The 14,224-nt window shown below is 48.1% G+C and overlaps 1 protein-coding gene across 1 annotated transcript in view; it reads left to right on the top strand.

Moving 5' to 3' along the window:
- The first annotated feature begins 7,780 nt into the window (after positions 1–7,780).
- The window catches only part of LOC146869105 (uncharacterized), a 233,915-nt gene continuing 227,471 nt past the window's right edge, over positions 7,781–14,224 (top strand). Inside the window, exons 1-2 of the mRNA XM_085609238.1 lie at positions 7,781–7,827; positions 11,327–11,531. Of these exons, the coding sequence (XP_085465364.1) occupies positions 7,802–7,827; positions 11,327–11,531 (231 nt within the window). The 5' untranslated portion in view covers positions 7,781–7,801. The remainder of the gene's footprint in view (positions 7,828–11,326; positions 11,532–14,224) is intronic.

The following is a 14,224-nucleotide window of genomic DNA, read 5'->3' as shown; positions in this document are numbered from 1 at the left end:
GGATTTATGTGGAGAGCAAGCAGTCCGTGAATTTTGAAGACTTCCACGAGTTTCGGGGTTGCGATATTATGCGGAGGTATAGGTTCTTGTAAGACACAGCTTCCTTTTAAATCCACCCCCCTTGCCGGTTCCTCCGTGGCTTGCATAACTTTCGGCCACACCCTCAAGCTCTCTTTCAAGCATGATTTAGCGTGACACTCTCGTGCCTTGCGTTCGGACCAACTTTAAAGTAATCCGGCGGCTCTTAGAGCTAAGCATCCATGGCGAGGGGTGGTGTTTTCATTCGCGACGTTCCTCCCCTCGTCCTAGCTTACCCTTGTTAGGGGTTAGGACAACAGATATATTCTCATTGGTCAAATGGGTGTAATTACTGATCATCGATATGTCTCCCTCATCTTCATTGTTTGATTTTGCTCGCAAGAAACTGTCAGTCATAGTCTTTTTAATGTCAGTCATAGTTGTACTGAAATGATGAAAAGCAATCTGAAACCTTGGCAGCTATCTCTCGGTTGGCGATACAACAAAGCTATAATTGTGGCTTATTTATCTTATGCAACTAATAAGCATTGGCTAAGCCAATAGAAGGGTTTGTTGTAGGTGTAGTGCTCCTTTTGTAGTAAATATAGGGATGCAATGACACAGCGGCAAAATGCCAGGCAAGGGCAAGGCACAGCATTCTTCAGTACGTGTGGGGGGCTCTGATGAGTCAGGAGTGCATTTACTTGTATTCAACAGCACAAAATTCATTGGGGGCCCCTGTTTGGAACGGCTTTTAATTGATACAGTTCAGTTCTTTCATGCCCACTTTGGGGAAGGTTACTGACAGTGCACAGACTCACTCGTCCACATTCCGAATGTTTACATCCAATATGCGGGATGGTGATGTGCTTTCAATACTATAACACAGCAGCAGATAGTCTGCTGCCAATTGCCCCTACAGGAGCACAGGGTATGCACACACCTCAACGCTGGGGTCTGTGCAGAGCATGTGGCGTGTGTGCAATAGGAAGGCGCGATGGGCATGGTTTGTGATGGATATGTAGAGCCAGGTTATCCCATGAACGCCGTGTGCACTCCCACCGCGACTAGGGATGCACGCTCACCCAGGGCATCAGTTGGTCATTGTTCCTCTGCCCCCACCCCACCTAGCACTCTGGCATGTCTGGGGGGCTAAGGTAGGGCACCCCAGAGAGGTCCACCTTCTCTTTAGTGTTGTTGGTTTCGAAGTACGCGGGAACTGTACTTCTCCCCTCAGTGGGCTTAAAACTGTAGATGGTTCTTGGATGTGGTGCTGCAGTGTTCGGCTGTCCTTTTGTTTTGCTTATATTGATGTGCGGTTCTAATTAGTAATATGCCTGGGTTGCAAGGATGGAATTCGCACGTTCTTTCACCTTTACCAGAGTCGCCGGTTTGCCCCCCAGGTGTATTTCTGGGTTGCGGTATTATGGGGGTTACTGGATTGTGGACGGTTTTCAGGGAAGTGGCCGCATTGGCTAGTTCCTGCATGATGTCGAGGTTTCCTGGCGGTTTCTTAATTGGCACTTTAGACCTCTATTCCGTCCCACGAGTCCTCGTAGTGCCCTCACTAAGTCGGACGATATTGAAAAGTTCGAAACATGGCGACTAGTATTGGACGATCGCCGAACCTCATGTGCGCCTTACAAATCCAGTTTCAGCATCATAGGTATTAACTGGAGAAATCCCGGCATCTTCTGTGACCTGTGTACCAAATACGTTGATAGTCAACGCTGGGGTCGTTGTCCCATGAAGGGCATGGTTACTACTTAGGTTGTCTCAAAGTTTTGGGGTCAAACTGGGTTGGAGCAGTAAGTCTACAGTCCTTAGGAAGCATTCAGCATTCCGTCAATCCAAGTAGGGCAGTTAGCGATAGATAAGTATCAACGAGTGGGTAACACACACCGGTTATTCAGCGACATCATGCCCCGGGGGCACGCGCGCTTCACAAAAACAGAGCTTCAACCAGAAGGGTGCCAAGTGGCAAAAACCAGTAAATAGGTTTAATATATGTGTGTCTCTGGCCTTACAGCCGTGTGGAGCCCGTCTCATTTAGAGGTACGCCCAGGTGAAAATTGGGTGCTTCTTTAGGTTTTCATGACCAATGCGGTTTGTGGTATTTCCCAGCGGATCCGCTGAAGGTGTATTGCAGCTAACATGAAACTGAGAATCTGGGATTCCGACACTTTTGCGGGTTTAAGCATCCAGGGTCAGAGATGGTTAGCAGGTACTGGCATCTGTGATCCGACGGCAGTTAAGCAAGCGGGGCGCTCTGCGTCAGTTGTCGCTACACGAAAGGGTGAGGTGTCGCCAATAGTGGGTACAATACAGATATTGTTTCAAACCAGATTTGACACCAATAAGGTGTTCACCAGGGTTTAGCAATCAAAGGGGTCTGTGCAATTGTCTGGTCAACGGGGCGAAGTAAGTGCACCCCAGAACCAAGGGTAGGTGACATGTTGCTGCAGTTAAGCTCAAATGCCCCGCCCGGTTAGCTGTATTAGCCACGATGGGTGGGGACGCTGTCAGCCAACATAGGGGCATATGCATCAACATTAGCATTTGCGATTCCTTATTAGCGAAAAATAAGGAATCGCTAATAAGGAATAGCAAAAGGCTATGCATGTAGGAATCGCTATTCAAATAGCGATTCCTTAACATTCCTTATTACCGAATCGGTAATACCGAATCGGTAATAAGGAATACCTACCCATTCATTCCTATGGGCTTGGAGGCCCATAGGAATGAATGTAAAGCCATTCTGTATTAGCGATTCGGTATTACCGAATCGCTGATAGCTGGAGCACTTTCAAGGGTGCCAGGGTGTCAAAAGGACACCCTGTTGCACCCCTGAAAATGATATGTGCACATATGTTGCACACACACATGCTCTAAGGGCATGTGTGTGCGCAACATGACACTTTGAAAAATGCACAAAAGTGCATTTTTCAAAGTTTTTGCAAATTACCATGCAGTTCATCTTCATGGTAATTTGCTCCCCTTATTAGCGAAATCGCTAATTTTTTAACTTTGATGCATTGCATTTAAGGAATCTCACTTTGGGATTCCTTAAATGCAAGAGCTATTTAAGGAATCGGTATTTAAGGAATCCCTATTTAAAGAATCGCTATTTAAGGATTCCTTAAATACCGATTTCTGCTTTTGGGTTGATGCATTGGGATTGGGTATTTTCTACTTAATACCGGGAGCTAATAAGGAATCGGTATTTTACCGACTGGATTTTGGCTTGATGCATAAGGGTGAAAGTGTGCTGCTGTCCCAATAAATGGGAAAACATGGTGTCAAGCACAAAAGGCTACTATCCTACTATGTAAAAAGAACATTTGGCACGTCCAGTATTCAACAAAAATTAAAATTTAACGGGGCAGGACATTTTTCCACTGCTTGGGCTGCACAGGGTGGGCAGTGTGAACCCCCCCCCCCCTCTCGGGGAGTAATCTAGTATGGGGGGGAAGGTAGGATTTAGTCAATCCTGAATGTTAGGCACTGTATTGCAGACAGTGCGCACTGTATTAATGCAGACAGGTTCACTCATCTGGTATGCCTAGGGGGGGTTTCACAACAGAGGGAGCTGAGCAGGTGAAATTCCCATAAGGATCAAGGGATGCATGACAAGTGCAGGAGGACACCCTTGCTCAGAGATTGGCCCAAGGGGTGGTGCCCCCCCCCCAATTTCTTAGTGATACACCTAGGGGGCAACTACCTCAATGCCATGGGGAGGAGGTCACTCTTACAAGCCATGAAAGCTGACTTAAGGGAGATGAGTAATTACATGGGTCAGTGTAAGCTCTGGTGGTCTGACATTATTCCCCGCAGAGTGTGACACGGGGCTATGTCAGAGGTGGCCGTTGAACATTCCCGTAAGGGAGTTAATAGTTCAATGCGTAAGTTCACTGATCAGAGGGGTCTGGGTATCATCAGGCATGAGATGGTTCAAGCTAATGGGAAAGGGTGCTTTGATAAAGAGAGGGTTCATTTATCACCAGTAGGGATGGATCTCTTCCTTCTAGATTTGCAGGAGGCTCTAGAGATGAGAGGTTGTACGTGAGAGTATAGCTGTTTTGGTGGGGGGCTCTGGCGGCGATGGAGGCCGCCTCCAGAGCTGTAGCAGAGTTACAGGGCGATCTGAAAGTAAATGGGTACAGAAGGGTACCTCTGCAGGGCACAATAGGGGTGCCAGAGCCAAATCCAAAGAGCCTCATGGCAGGTTCCTGGAAAACCGCGTCGGTGTCCCGTTAGTCCTTTGGATGGTTGTGGACCTGAACAACCGGGCCCTTGCCTTGTTATGCTCTGCCCTGAAAGGGGCGTGAGTAATAAGCGACCAATGTGTCCCGTGATCCGGAAAGAGGATCACCCTATAAGGTATAGCACTGATTGGGTTCTCCCCAGTGCTGCTTGGCTCATCAGGCGGGCAGGACAGCATAGGCTGGTTACAGCTGCCTGCCCTTGGATCGCCCGTAAGATAACCCACCATGTTGCATACTTTTGTATGGAATAAACCTGCAGCAATATTTTCCCAAACAAAAGTTGTGTTGTGTATTTATTTACTTAGCATACATGCACTGTGGTAGTGTGGGTGGGGTGTGTTGCCAATAATGGCACTATGCGGCTTCCCGCAGCCCACGCAGGGGGCCACCCTAAAAGGGCGGCCCTTTAGTGCCATTTGGGCACTAACCCACCCCCCTCTAATGCTGGGACTCAGGGAAGAATCCCCCCTCCTCGCCTGTGGTGCGCTAGGCACATCTCTTCCGGCGCGCCGAGGAATGGGGAGTTATATATGCTTACCCCACCATCCGGGCATCCTCAGTTGCGCCGGACATGCCGTCTCTCACCTTACCGCTTACGCGGCGTGGGGATGGCAGTCAAGGTACATGGAATGTTGTAATGTTTTCTTTTGTGTTGCAGGTGGAGTTACAGGGCGATCTGGAAGCAAATGGGTACAGAAGGGTACCTCTGCAGGGTACAATACGGGTGCCAGAGTCAAATCCCAGGAGCCTCATGGCAGGTTCATGGAAAACCGCATCGGAGTCCCGTTAATCCTTTGGACAGTTGTGGGCCTGAACAACCGGGGGCTTGCCTTGCTACGCTCCGCCCTTAAAGGGGCGTGAGTAATAAGGGTCCAATGCGTCACGTGATCCGGAAAGAGGATTACCCCATAAGGTGCAGCACTTATTGGGTTCTCCACAGTGCTGCTTGGATCATCAGGCGGGCAGGACAGCATAGGTTGGTTACAGCTGCCTGCCCTTGGATCGCCCGTAAGCTAACCCACCATATTGCATACTTTTGTATGGAATAAACCTGCAGCAATATTTTCCCAAACAAAAGTTGTGTTGTGTATTTATTTACTTAGCATGCATGCCCCGTGGTTGTGTGGGTGGGGTGTGTTGCCAATAATGGCACTATGAATTCCGGTGTGTGTCTAGCTGTCAATCGGCCCTTATTTTATCCTGATCGTGTCCGTCGTATTGGAAGGCTGAGCTGAAGTTGTGTTTTTGGCAATTTGGGAACCTGTAGGGTCTTCATGGGTGAGACAGAGCATCACAGAAAGGGCCTCATTAGCCTTACGCTGCTTCAGTTAAAAATAATGCCTTTTCTTGTACAGTGAGCACTAGAAAGTGAACAGCGAGATAGGGATATGATGGCATTTGTGCAGGATCACACAGTTTGACCAATTTATCAAGAGTTCCAACGCAGGTCTTCTAGTTCCAACGTCTGCAATTTAGCTACTCGACCACATCTCTCTCTCTCTCCCTAGAAATCTTTAATGCCTTGGACATTCAATGCACTAGTTGGGAAAACATTAAACATTCACGCAACAGCGGTTACAGAGGTTAGTGCTGCTTTTCTCTTGATTGGGAAGTGCTTCTTTGTTATATGGCACTTCTATGTTATTGCAGAATGCCACATTATCAATATCTCCTTTTACATTGTGGCGGGTGCTGTTGGTTGCAGCACCCGCCGCTATGTCAAACAGGGATGTTTTACAGATCCTGTTCTACGTGACAGGCACCATGCGGTGCCTGTCAATTGTTTCAGGGATATGTAGGGGGGCAACATAGGTGCCCCCCAACACCCAAAGAAATGTGCCAGGGGGGAAGAGGGTCTGCTAAGGGTACCCAATGTCTATCCCCACCAGCCATGGAAGGGCTGACAGGGAGGGACATCCTAATCCCTACGGCGGTGCCTGGTAGGCACAGCCACCAATACAGGGATTGGGGGGCCCTCCGCCGCACCGGCGGGCTCAAGGAGCCTGTCGGATGCGTGGTGACATAGAACCGCCAGCCATCGTAATGTGGCGGGTGGGGAATGGCCTTCCGATGGCGATGAGACTGCCACCGACAGCCTGTCGGTGGCGGTCTTGCCGTCATTTTAATGACCTCTATGTCGGTCGAACGAATTGGGTTCTGTGACTGATTACGATGCTGCCGAACATCGCTTGGTTGGACTCGCATTGACTTCAATGGGTGCCTGTGTTTCGACAGACTACACAGCCTCCCATTCAAAAAAGGGGTTGGAGGGGAAAATCGTGCACCCTATGGCAGCCACCCCATGGTGCCAGCCACACTGTGCATGGTTGTAATGTGGGATCCCATGGGTACCCCCACGGGCCCCATTCAGAGGGCCCCATGTGAAGGGGGGCCTGCCAAGGGCCCCCAAAAGTTGGATTACGACTGCCGATCCATGTCGGAACAACCGTTTCGGAAGGCTGTCCGAATCCGGCATCACAATACGTCGGTCGGAAACATGCTCCTTAGACCGTACGAGTCGCCTCTGAACGACTCTGTTACTCTGAATGCCATTTGGAACCGAGTCGGTAAGACCGAATGGTTTCAGACTATCATAATCGGTCGGTCGGACGTCTTTCCTAATCGGTCGGAAAGATGGGTTCCAAATCGGATTCGAATGAACCAAATGCCATTTGGAGCCTTTCCGACCGACAGCATACTCGGCCCCTTACTTGGGAAATGACCTGCCTTTTCCTGAACAAGTAAAGGAACCCTCTTTAGGATTCCTTTTCGCGCTTCAATTTTACAGGCACGGCAGGCCGGAACAAACAAAATGAACTTACACAGCGCTCTCATCAAAGCACTTTACAAGAGAAACAGAAATAGTAATACAAAGTCGTAATGCATAGAAAAAAGGAAAAATAATGCAACTTGTAGGGAAGATTCAAAACATAAAGAGCCAGCGAGAGAGTTGTAGGTCCAGATTAATTGACATTTGCTACTTTGTGCTAATTTAGCGAGCAACACTGACCAATTACTTCAGCGGCTGTGCTCACGCTAATAGAAGCTGTTTTAATGTGACAAAGGGGCGGCTTGCATTCTATAGAGGAGCGTCGCCCTACTGCTGAGACACAAAAGAAGAAAAAAATGAAAATAAAAATATTGTATTGTCAATTTATTTTTGACTTTTAATCCACGAGTCTAGGGTGGGGCGGGGCCATGTTGAGTCAGCAGCGGGGGCAGTGGTGGTATGCACTGAAAGTGCTCATTTCGGTTTAGCCAGCCGTCCACGACTGGCCAAACCGGCATGCCGACTTCGATATCTCCAGGCTGTTCCCTTGGAGATATCCCCAAAGCTCAGGGCACAGGCATCCACTCCCTGCTGGGGCGTGAGACCGACCCGCTCCTGCCAATCCCAGCGCTTCTCTCGTGCTGGGAGTGATAGCATCAGAGCCGCGCTGATATTGCGCGGGGAGTCCGGGAGCCTGTGCTCCTGGGTAGTCGAGTGCCAGCAGAGGAGCAGTTCAGCGCGGGACAAAATGCTCGCGGCCGCCGTCCGTGAAAGGTGAGTGTATTTTTTCTTTGTGCTGCACCCCCAGGTCGGATTGGCAGCAGCTGCCGTTGGTGTGACACACAGCATTGCGTCACGGTGCAAAGGCGACCCTGCACTGCCTTGCAAGAGATCTGTGCGCGAGGTAAACCCTCCAGTACAAATTTCAGCACAAGGACAATTCCCGAAGACTATACCACATAAAATGACTAATTTCAGCGCAATGACACATCTTATGCACAAGAATATCACACACTAACCTGCTTCCCCTTGTCTGGTGAGGCAGGTCATGCTACTGTAACTGATCTAGCTTTGCGTGGAAACTATGAGCGATTGTGCTGGTCTAGCCCCGTCACACCTCCTTTATGCAGATTATAAGGCTGCTGACACTCCGTGGCGCCAAGGGCTTTAGGCAAAAAAGATTTGCATATGAAAGTGGATCTGCAATGGCATTTGTGCCATGAAGCACAGCCAGGTGTCTCATGAGCGGCTGCACAAACATACAGTAGATTACTGCGGGGACAGAAAAGTCTTCCACGTCATAATGGACTTGCATCCCTGCCCTGAGTGTCCCAACTGTTCTGATGTATGGATCTATAATGCTGATTTATTATTGTTGTCATAGGCAAACACGGATTATGTGTGTGTGCCATGACAGAGGACTGTCTCTCTAATTGTGGTCTTGATGGACCTAGAGAGGAGGTAGACGGGGCGGGCGGGAGGTGCCTAAAATGCTATCCTCATAGTGGTGAAAGGCTATTGCCTTTACCGGGAATTAAGCAGTGCGAGCGCAGTCGTGGCCCCATACGTCTAGTGATCAGTATGAGTGAACAGGTCTTTTTTAACCTGTGTAACTAGAGTGAGGCCTATAGGCTCACTCATTCAAAGGTCTGCAGCAGTGTGCTTCACTCACCCTTTGGCCTACATTGAGTTGTTGCGAAGAGCCGCACAGTGGATGAGTGGTTTATCTGCTGTGGTTATATGTGTGTGCCTAGCTTGGGCACACTACAGGGATAATGCAGTCCTGTGTAGCGTGTGCATGTTGAATGCATGTTGTTGGTTGTATGTGCGCCTGTCAATGGTACAATTTTATGCAGTGTGTGTATGTTAAATACATGAGCTAGGTGTATGTGTGCCTGTAAATGGCACAATACATGGCAGAGTATGGGGTCCATTTTGGGAGACTCAGGCCGGCATGATGAAACATGAGGTGAGGAGGTAGAGGAATCCTTTGAGACAGATTTGTGTATTGCTGCTGCATTCCTGGAAGCTCAGAGGGACACACTGGAGAGGGGAGAGCAAGGCTTCCCCGTACACTTCAAAGGGTTCCCTTTGGTTCAGAAAGAGGTCACAAGGAAGGGGCCTCGGCACATCTCAGGAAGGAGCTGGGATCATAAGAGACACATAAAGGGTCGGGCTGGGAGCTCAGGATTCACCTTTTGAGGCACGCATCAGTGTGCTGACATCCAGGTATGAACTCTAGTCATTTCCATGGCCTGTGCTGTGGGACTGTCAGTTTGAAGTCTGTCCGTCTGTGACAGACAGTTTCTCAAGAGGAAGAGGGAGAAGAAGTCTGTACTTCAAAAGAAGCAGAACCCCAACATAAAACTTCAAAAACCCAGACCCTAAATCACATTTGGTGCCTAGAAATAAACTATAAGGAGTGGAGTTTGAGACCCAGAAAAGTGTCAATTGTCAAACAGCCAGTAGTGCTGTGCGAGGGGCAGAAGCTCTGCCAGGCTTTTGCTTGTGACCACGACGGGGCGGGGGCAAGGCCTGCGAGCCTGCCTGCTGGGTGAGGGGACATCACCCAGGGACTCTCAGACCGCCTGTCCAGGAGGCTGGAGCAACAGTGCCTGCTTGTTTGCCAAGACCAGTGTGTCTCTGAGGAAGGGGAGAGGGTTGGAGGGAGTGAGGTCCAGTGGAGAATCCTTTCAAGTGGACTCCCTGAGTGAGGAGTGAGGAACAGCTGCTGCACCGGTCAGGTTCGTAACCGTGGGCAGGACGAAGTCGATGCCCCCCGTATGCCAGGGAAGGGCTGCTGTGGGTATCACTATCGAGCCAAAGCCTGTGTGCAGAGGGGCGTCAGTGACCCCATATGCCACAGGCACATGAACTACCCTTATCGCAAAGCTGCTCGAGCCGGAGCCCGTGTGCAGTGAGGACTCTGTATGCCAAGAGGGACCGCCTCATACGGATTCCCATGTGGAGGGCACTGTAGCTCTTGTGCGGTGAAGAGACCCTGCATGCAACAGGGGCCGTCGTGCAGGCGTCAGCAGTGCTGTGCCAATCGGCCAATGCCTGTGTGCTGCAGAGGTGTGGTGACCCTGTATGCAACAGGGGCCGTCGGGCAGGCATCAGCAGGTGTGGTGACCCTGTGTGCCAGAGGGGGTCACAGTAAATAGCAAGAAGTGCAAACTGACAAGGAGCATCGCCAGAGTGAGGCTGTTGTGGAATCACCCACAATCCTTCCTGGCCTGGAAAGAGAGAGAAATGGCTGTATTGTTCAGAGGATATTGAGTTGATTCAGCAGAAAGCAGACGCAGGCAAGAAAGTAAAGTAGCTTTTTGGCAAGTGTAAGTTGGGGCCTCCTGTTGTTTCCAATTAGTCTGTTTCTGACCCAAACCCTTGAACCAAAAGAGGACCAAAAAAGATCACACCTGTAGGCTAGGCACTTCCTGTTGGGCAGTGGTTCGGTGTGTGAAGTGTGTTGTATCTCAGTAACCAGTGGACACATTTCTTGTTGCGGCTTCCTAACCAACAGGAAGCCAGCCCTCCACGCGGCGACCATAAGGCGTGGTCTCTTTTCATTGGTTGAGAGAAAAGGCGGACTGGCAACTCGGCAGGATCACAACCTAGCAGGTGTTTGTGTGAGGGCAAAACAGAAAACATGACACAAACCAAGAACCGCCGCGCTGCTCCTAGTGTGAAACAAAAAGCAGAAATGTTAAAATTCCATTTGACCATTGACGAATGGTTTGTACTGGATCCACTTGGAAGTTTGAACATATACCGAAGGGGGAAGAAAAATCTTGTTGATTCAAGTTGCATCCTGGGAAAGACAGACTGCACTCTCCGGAAGACTGATAGGGCTGACAAGACTCAGCTACACAAATGTTTATGTACCATCCTCGACCGCAGCATTTCAATGTCCAGATGTAAACAGAAGTGAGACTTTGGGGCTGAGGGTACTTTTAGGCCCTCACCTGAGAATGTCAGCAAAGGAAACAAGCATTAGCATAGCCAATAGGTCTTGCTTTTGGGACCTTAGAAGTATTTAGTTATGCAGCACAATATCCTTGGTGCAACAACATCAACTGTTGCATGGGTAAACACTTATAAGTTCCCAAAAGCGAGACCTATTGACTATGCCCATGCTTGTTTTACATAGATTAGGGGACCAAGCATCTTAAGAGGCAAGAGGGAATTTTCTTTGATTTTTACTGTATGCTTGATATACTCAAACAATACCACACTCCACCTCTATTCAAGGACTGGGTGTTGCATTTTGCAGGCTTATCAGCTTTGCAGCAAGACTGTGCTTGCAGTGTCAGAAGAAGAATTCCAGGGCAAACGGGCTGAGGGGTGCACGTCCACACCCCGGAAGTACTTGTGTAACACTGCTAAAGAAAGATAAATCCAGTAGAAAGGCGTGGAAAGCCCAGCTCTACTCATGCTGTGACTGGCAGGGACTGAGAACAGACACGTTCTGGGAAAAGGTAGGTTACCTGGAGAAGGCATGTATTGTTGGCAGCCCGGATGGGTGGGTAGGGCTATCAAAAGCTGATGAATGTTCAAGTCCATTAAAATTATGGCAGAACAATTATTCAAAAGAAGCACTTTCACATGGGCATTTCTTCAGTAACATTTGGAGGAATAGATAAGCTAATTATCCGCAGCATCTTCCCACATGGGGGACAGAACAGTCATTGAATGATGTTTATGTCTATGGACATATGGCTGTGGTTCCATGTTGTAAGGCATTGATATATTTGTACTCACATTTTTGATAAATCATTGATTAATGTAAGCGTTTAGTTTTCTCACCGAGACACGTTTTGTTCAACAAAGATGAGTTTAATAAATGTACAAATAGTACTTTAATTCCAGACAGATCTCAAATTTAGCAATTGCACTGGTATGCCATTAGGATGTCGCAGCTCTATCGCCCCTGAGGGAAGGAGTCCCCTTGACAATGTTTTCACATCAGAGGCTTGTCCAAAGAGTGTGGTAAATTAGTTTATTATAAAGGTTTTGTTGTATTTCAGCTTTGATAGCACCACTACACACACTGACAGGCCACACTGGTGGCACTGTAGGGAAGCATGTACTGTTAAGCAGTGGATAGCTTTAATCCAATTAGAGTATCTAACAGAGGTCCAAGTGGCCAGGTGGATATGTTTCTTTTACAGGTCTTGCAAAATGGAGTCCAAACAAAGAGGTCTGAAACCTATCGAGTGCAGGAAAGATTTACATAGCATATGTATCTGAAGAAGTAATTGTTGCTAAATAATGAGTACGATCGTAGCAACAGAGATTTAATTAGCAACACAACATCGCATTGTAAGGAATTACTTGTTTTATTTCTTGTCTGTATGGACAAGAGTTAGCATGTTACGTTTGTCAAATTACAGTGTTTTTCAGATGAGTCAGCAAAGTCAATAAGACTTCCGTTCAGCTCAACTTGCAACTTTTAAAAGTCTCTATTTTAGACAGCAGGGAAGGCTGTCTGCAGACAATGTTCAGACTACAACTGTGAATGTATATTTGAGAGTTTTGTAATGTCGCGAGAGACAGTGGAACAGTCCACGTCTCCCGCAGTGAAAGGGGTGGTCCGGCAGTTCATCCCCCCCCCCCTGGAAAGCACAACAAAGGGTGGGCTCGGCGGACGTCGAGACCACGTGAAGGCACTAATAAAAAGCCCAGGGCTCTGGGCTTGGCTCAGTTTTAGAGCTGGCCACTACCTTAACTTGTGTCTCTATAAATTAGGCCTAGCCCGGTCCGCGACTCTACAAGTTTCAAATCTGTCCCTCTGAGATACACAAGGAATGAGCATCGGCCCTAGCAGCGCGATCCGTTGTAATAAAAGCCTTGCTTCTATGAAATGGATTTAAAATCATGGCCTAGCCATGGTGGCTGAGCCTGTAATCTTGCCTCAGAGGACAGTGCCTTTATGTTACAGACCCTTATCACAATTGTTGCAAGTATGCACTGAATGGTGCCTTGTGGTGAAAGTGAAACGCTAGCAAGAGACAAATAGGCAGGTCCCCGTTGTGTGTGGACAGGTTCATGGCTCAACTCTGCTCCTTGCTGGCAAAAGAAATACCCCTTTCCATATACCAACCTGTGCTGAACGGGGTGTGTCAAGAGGATACATCTAAAAGGCTCAAGGGACAGCCGGGGTTAGAATTCTGAGGTTTCTGGACTTCTGACTATTCCCGCCTTTTGCTGGTGCTCGCTCCTGGGTCCTGAGTGACCAATAGGGATTCAAAGATGGGCCTACTGTGCTGGGCGAGTGACTCGTGCTCTTCGAGCGCAGATCTCTGGGGCCGACTTGAAGGTAGAGAAAACAGAAATCCACAATCCAGATCAAGAGTAAGTAAATAAAAAATAAACATAATAAAAAAAGGATTAACGTCATGATATTGGAGAGGGGGGCTTATTAATGTACTGTGGAAAGAACAGGCCGCCAGCTTGACAGTTACCAAATCAATTGATAGAAACTTATAAATATAACCAATATATTCCTAAATGTAAATATGGTCATTTTGTGCACGTTGTTGTTACATATAAAAGCGTCCGGAAAGTGCTTGTTGAAACACAAATAATTCTGCCTAAAACGATTCTTGAGTTAGTTGTCGATTAGGAATTTGTTTTGATCCATGATGTGGGGGTGAGGGAAATTAAAATATAGGAATGTGAATTCACATGACACAGACTGTGATAGTTGAACACATATGTGACTGTGCTTAGTTACTGAAAGGCAGAAGCCCTGTGGCTTGGTTTGTTTTCGTGCTGGAGATCAGCGAAATAACATGCCCTGGGATTTGTCTGATTTTTTTTTAAAGTTGACTGCATATTCTAAAGGAGTCAAATTTTAAATTTGGTCTCATGTTTATAAAAAATGCGTTCACCTGAGTAGGACTCATCTATGAATGAAATTAATGTTGTTTGAATCTTCTGAAAAAGTGCATGCATTAGGTGCCATGTCATTTTAGTGAAGTAGTAGCATCAGAAAGGACTTCATTTTTATATGTGCTCGATAAGAGGTGGAGAGGTGTGGCTCACTGTGGAGAGGTGTGGCTCACTGGTTAGAGGCGGCAGATCCGCAAGCAGAGAATCGGCCAGGGACCAGGGTCCAATTCCCGACGCGGCAGGGTCGTGGACCAGGGTCAAAACGGACTCGATAATT

This window comes from Triturus cristatus, chromosome 1_1 (assembly GCF_964204655.1).
Source record: "Triturus cristatus chromosome 1_1, aTriCri1.1, whole genome shotgun sequence".
Classification (NCBI taxonomy): domain Eukaryota; kingdom Metazoa; phylum Chordata; class Amphibia; order Caudata; family Salamandridae; genus Triturus; species Triturus cristatus.
This window is presented reverse-complemented; position numbering and strand designations above follow the sequence as displayed.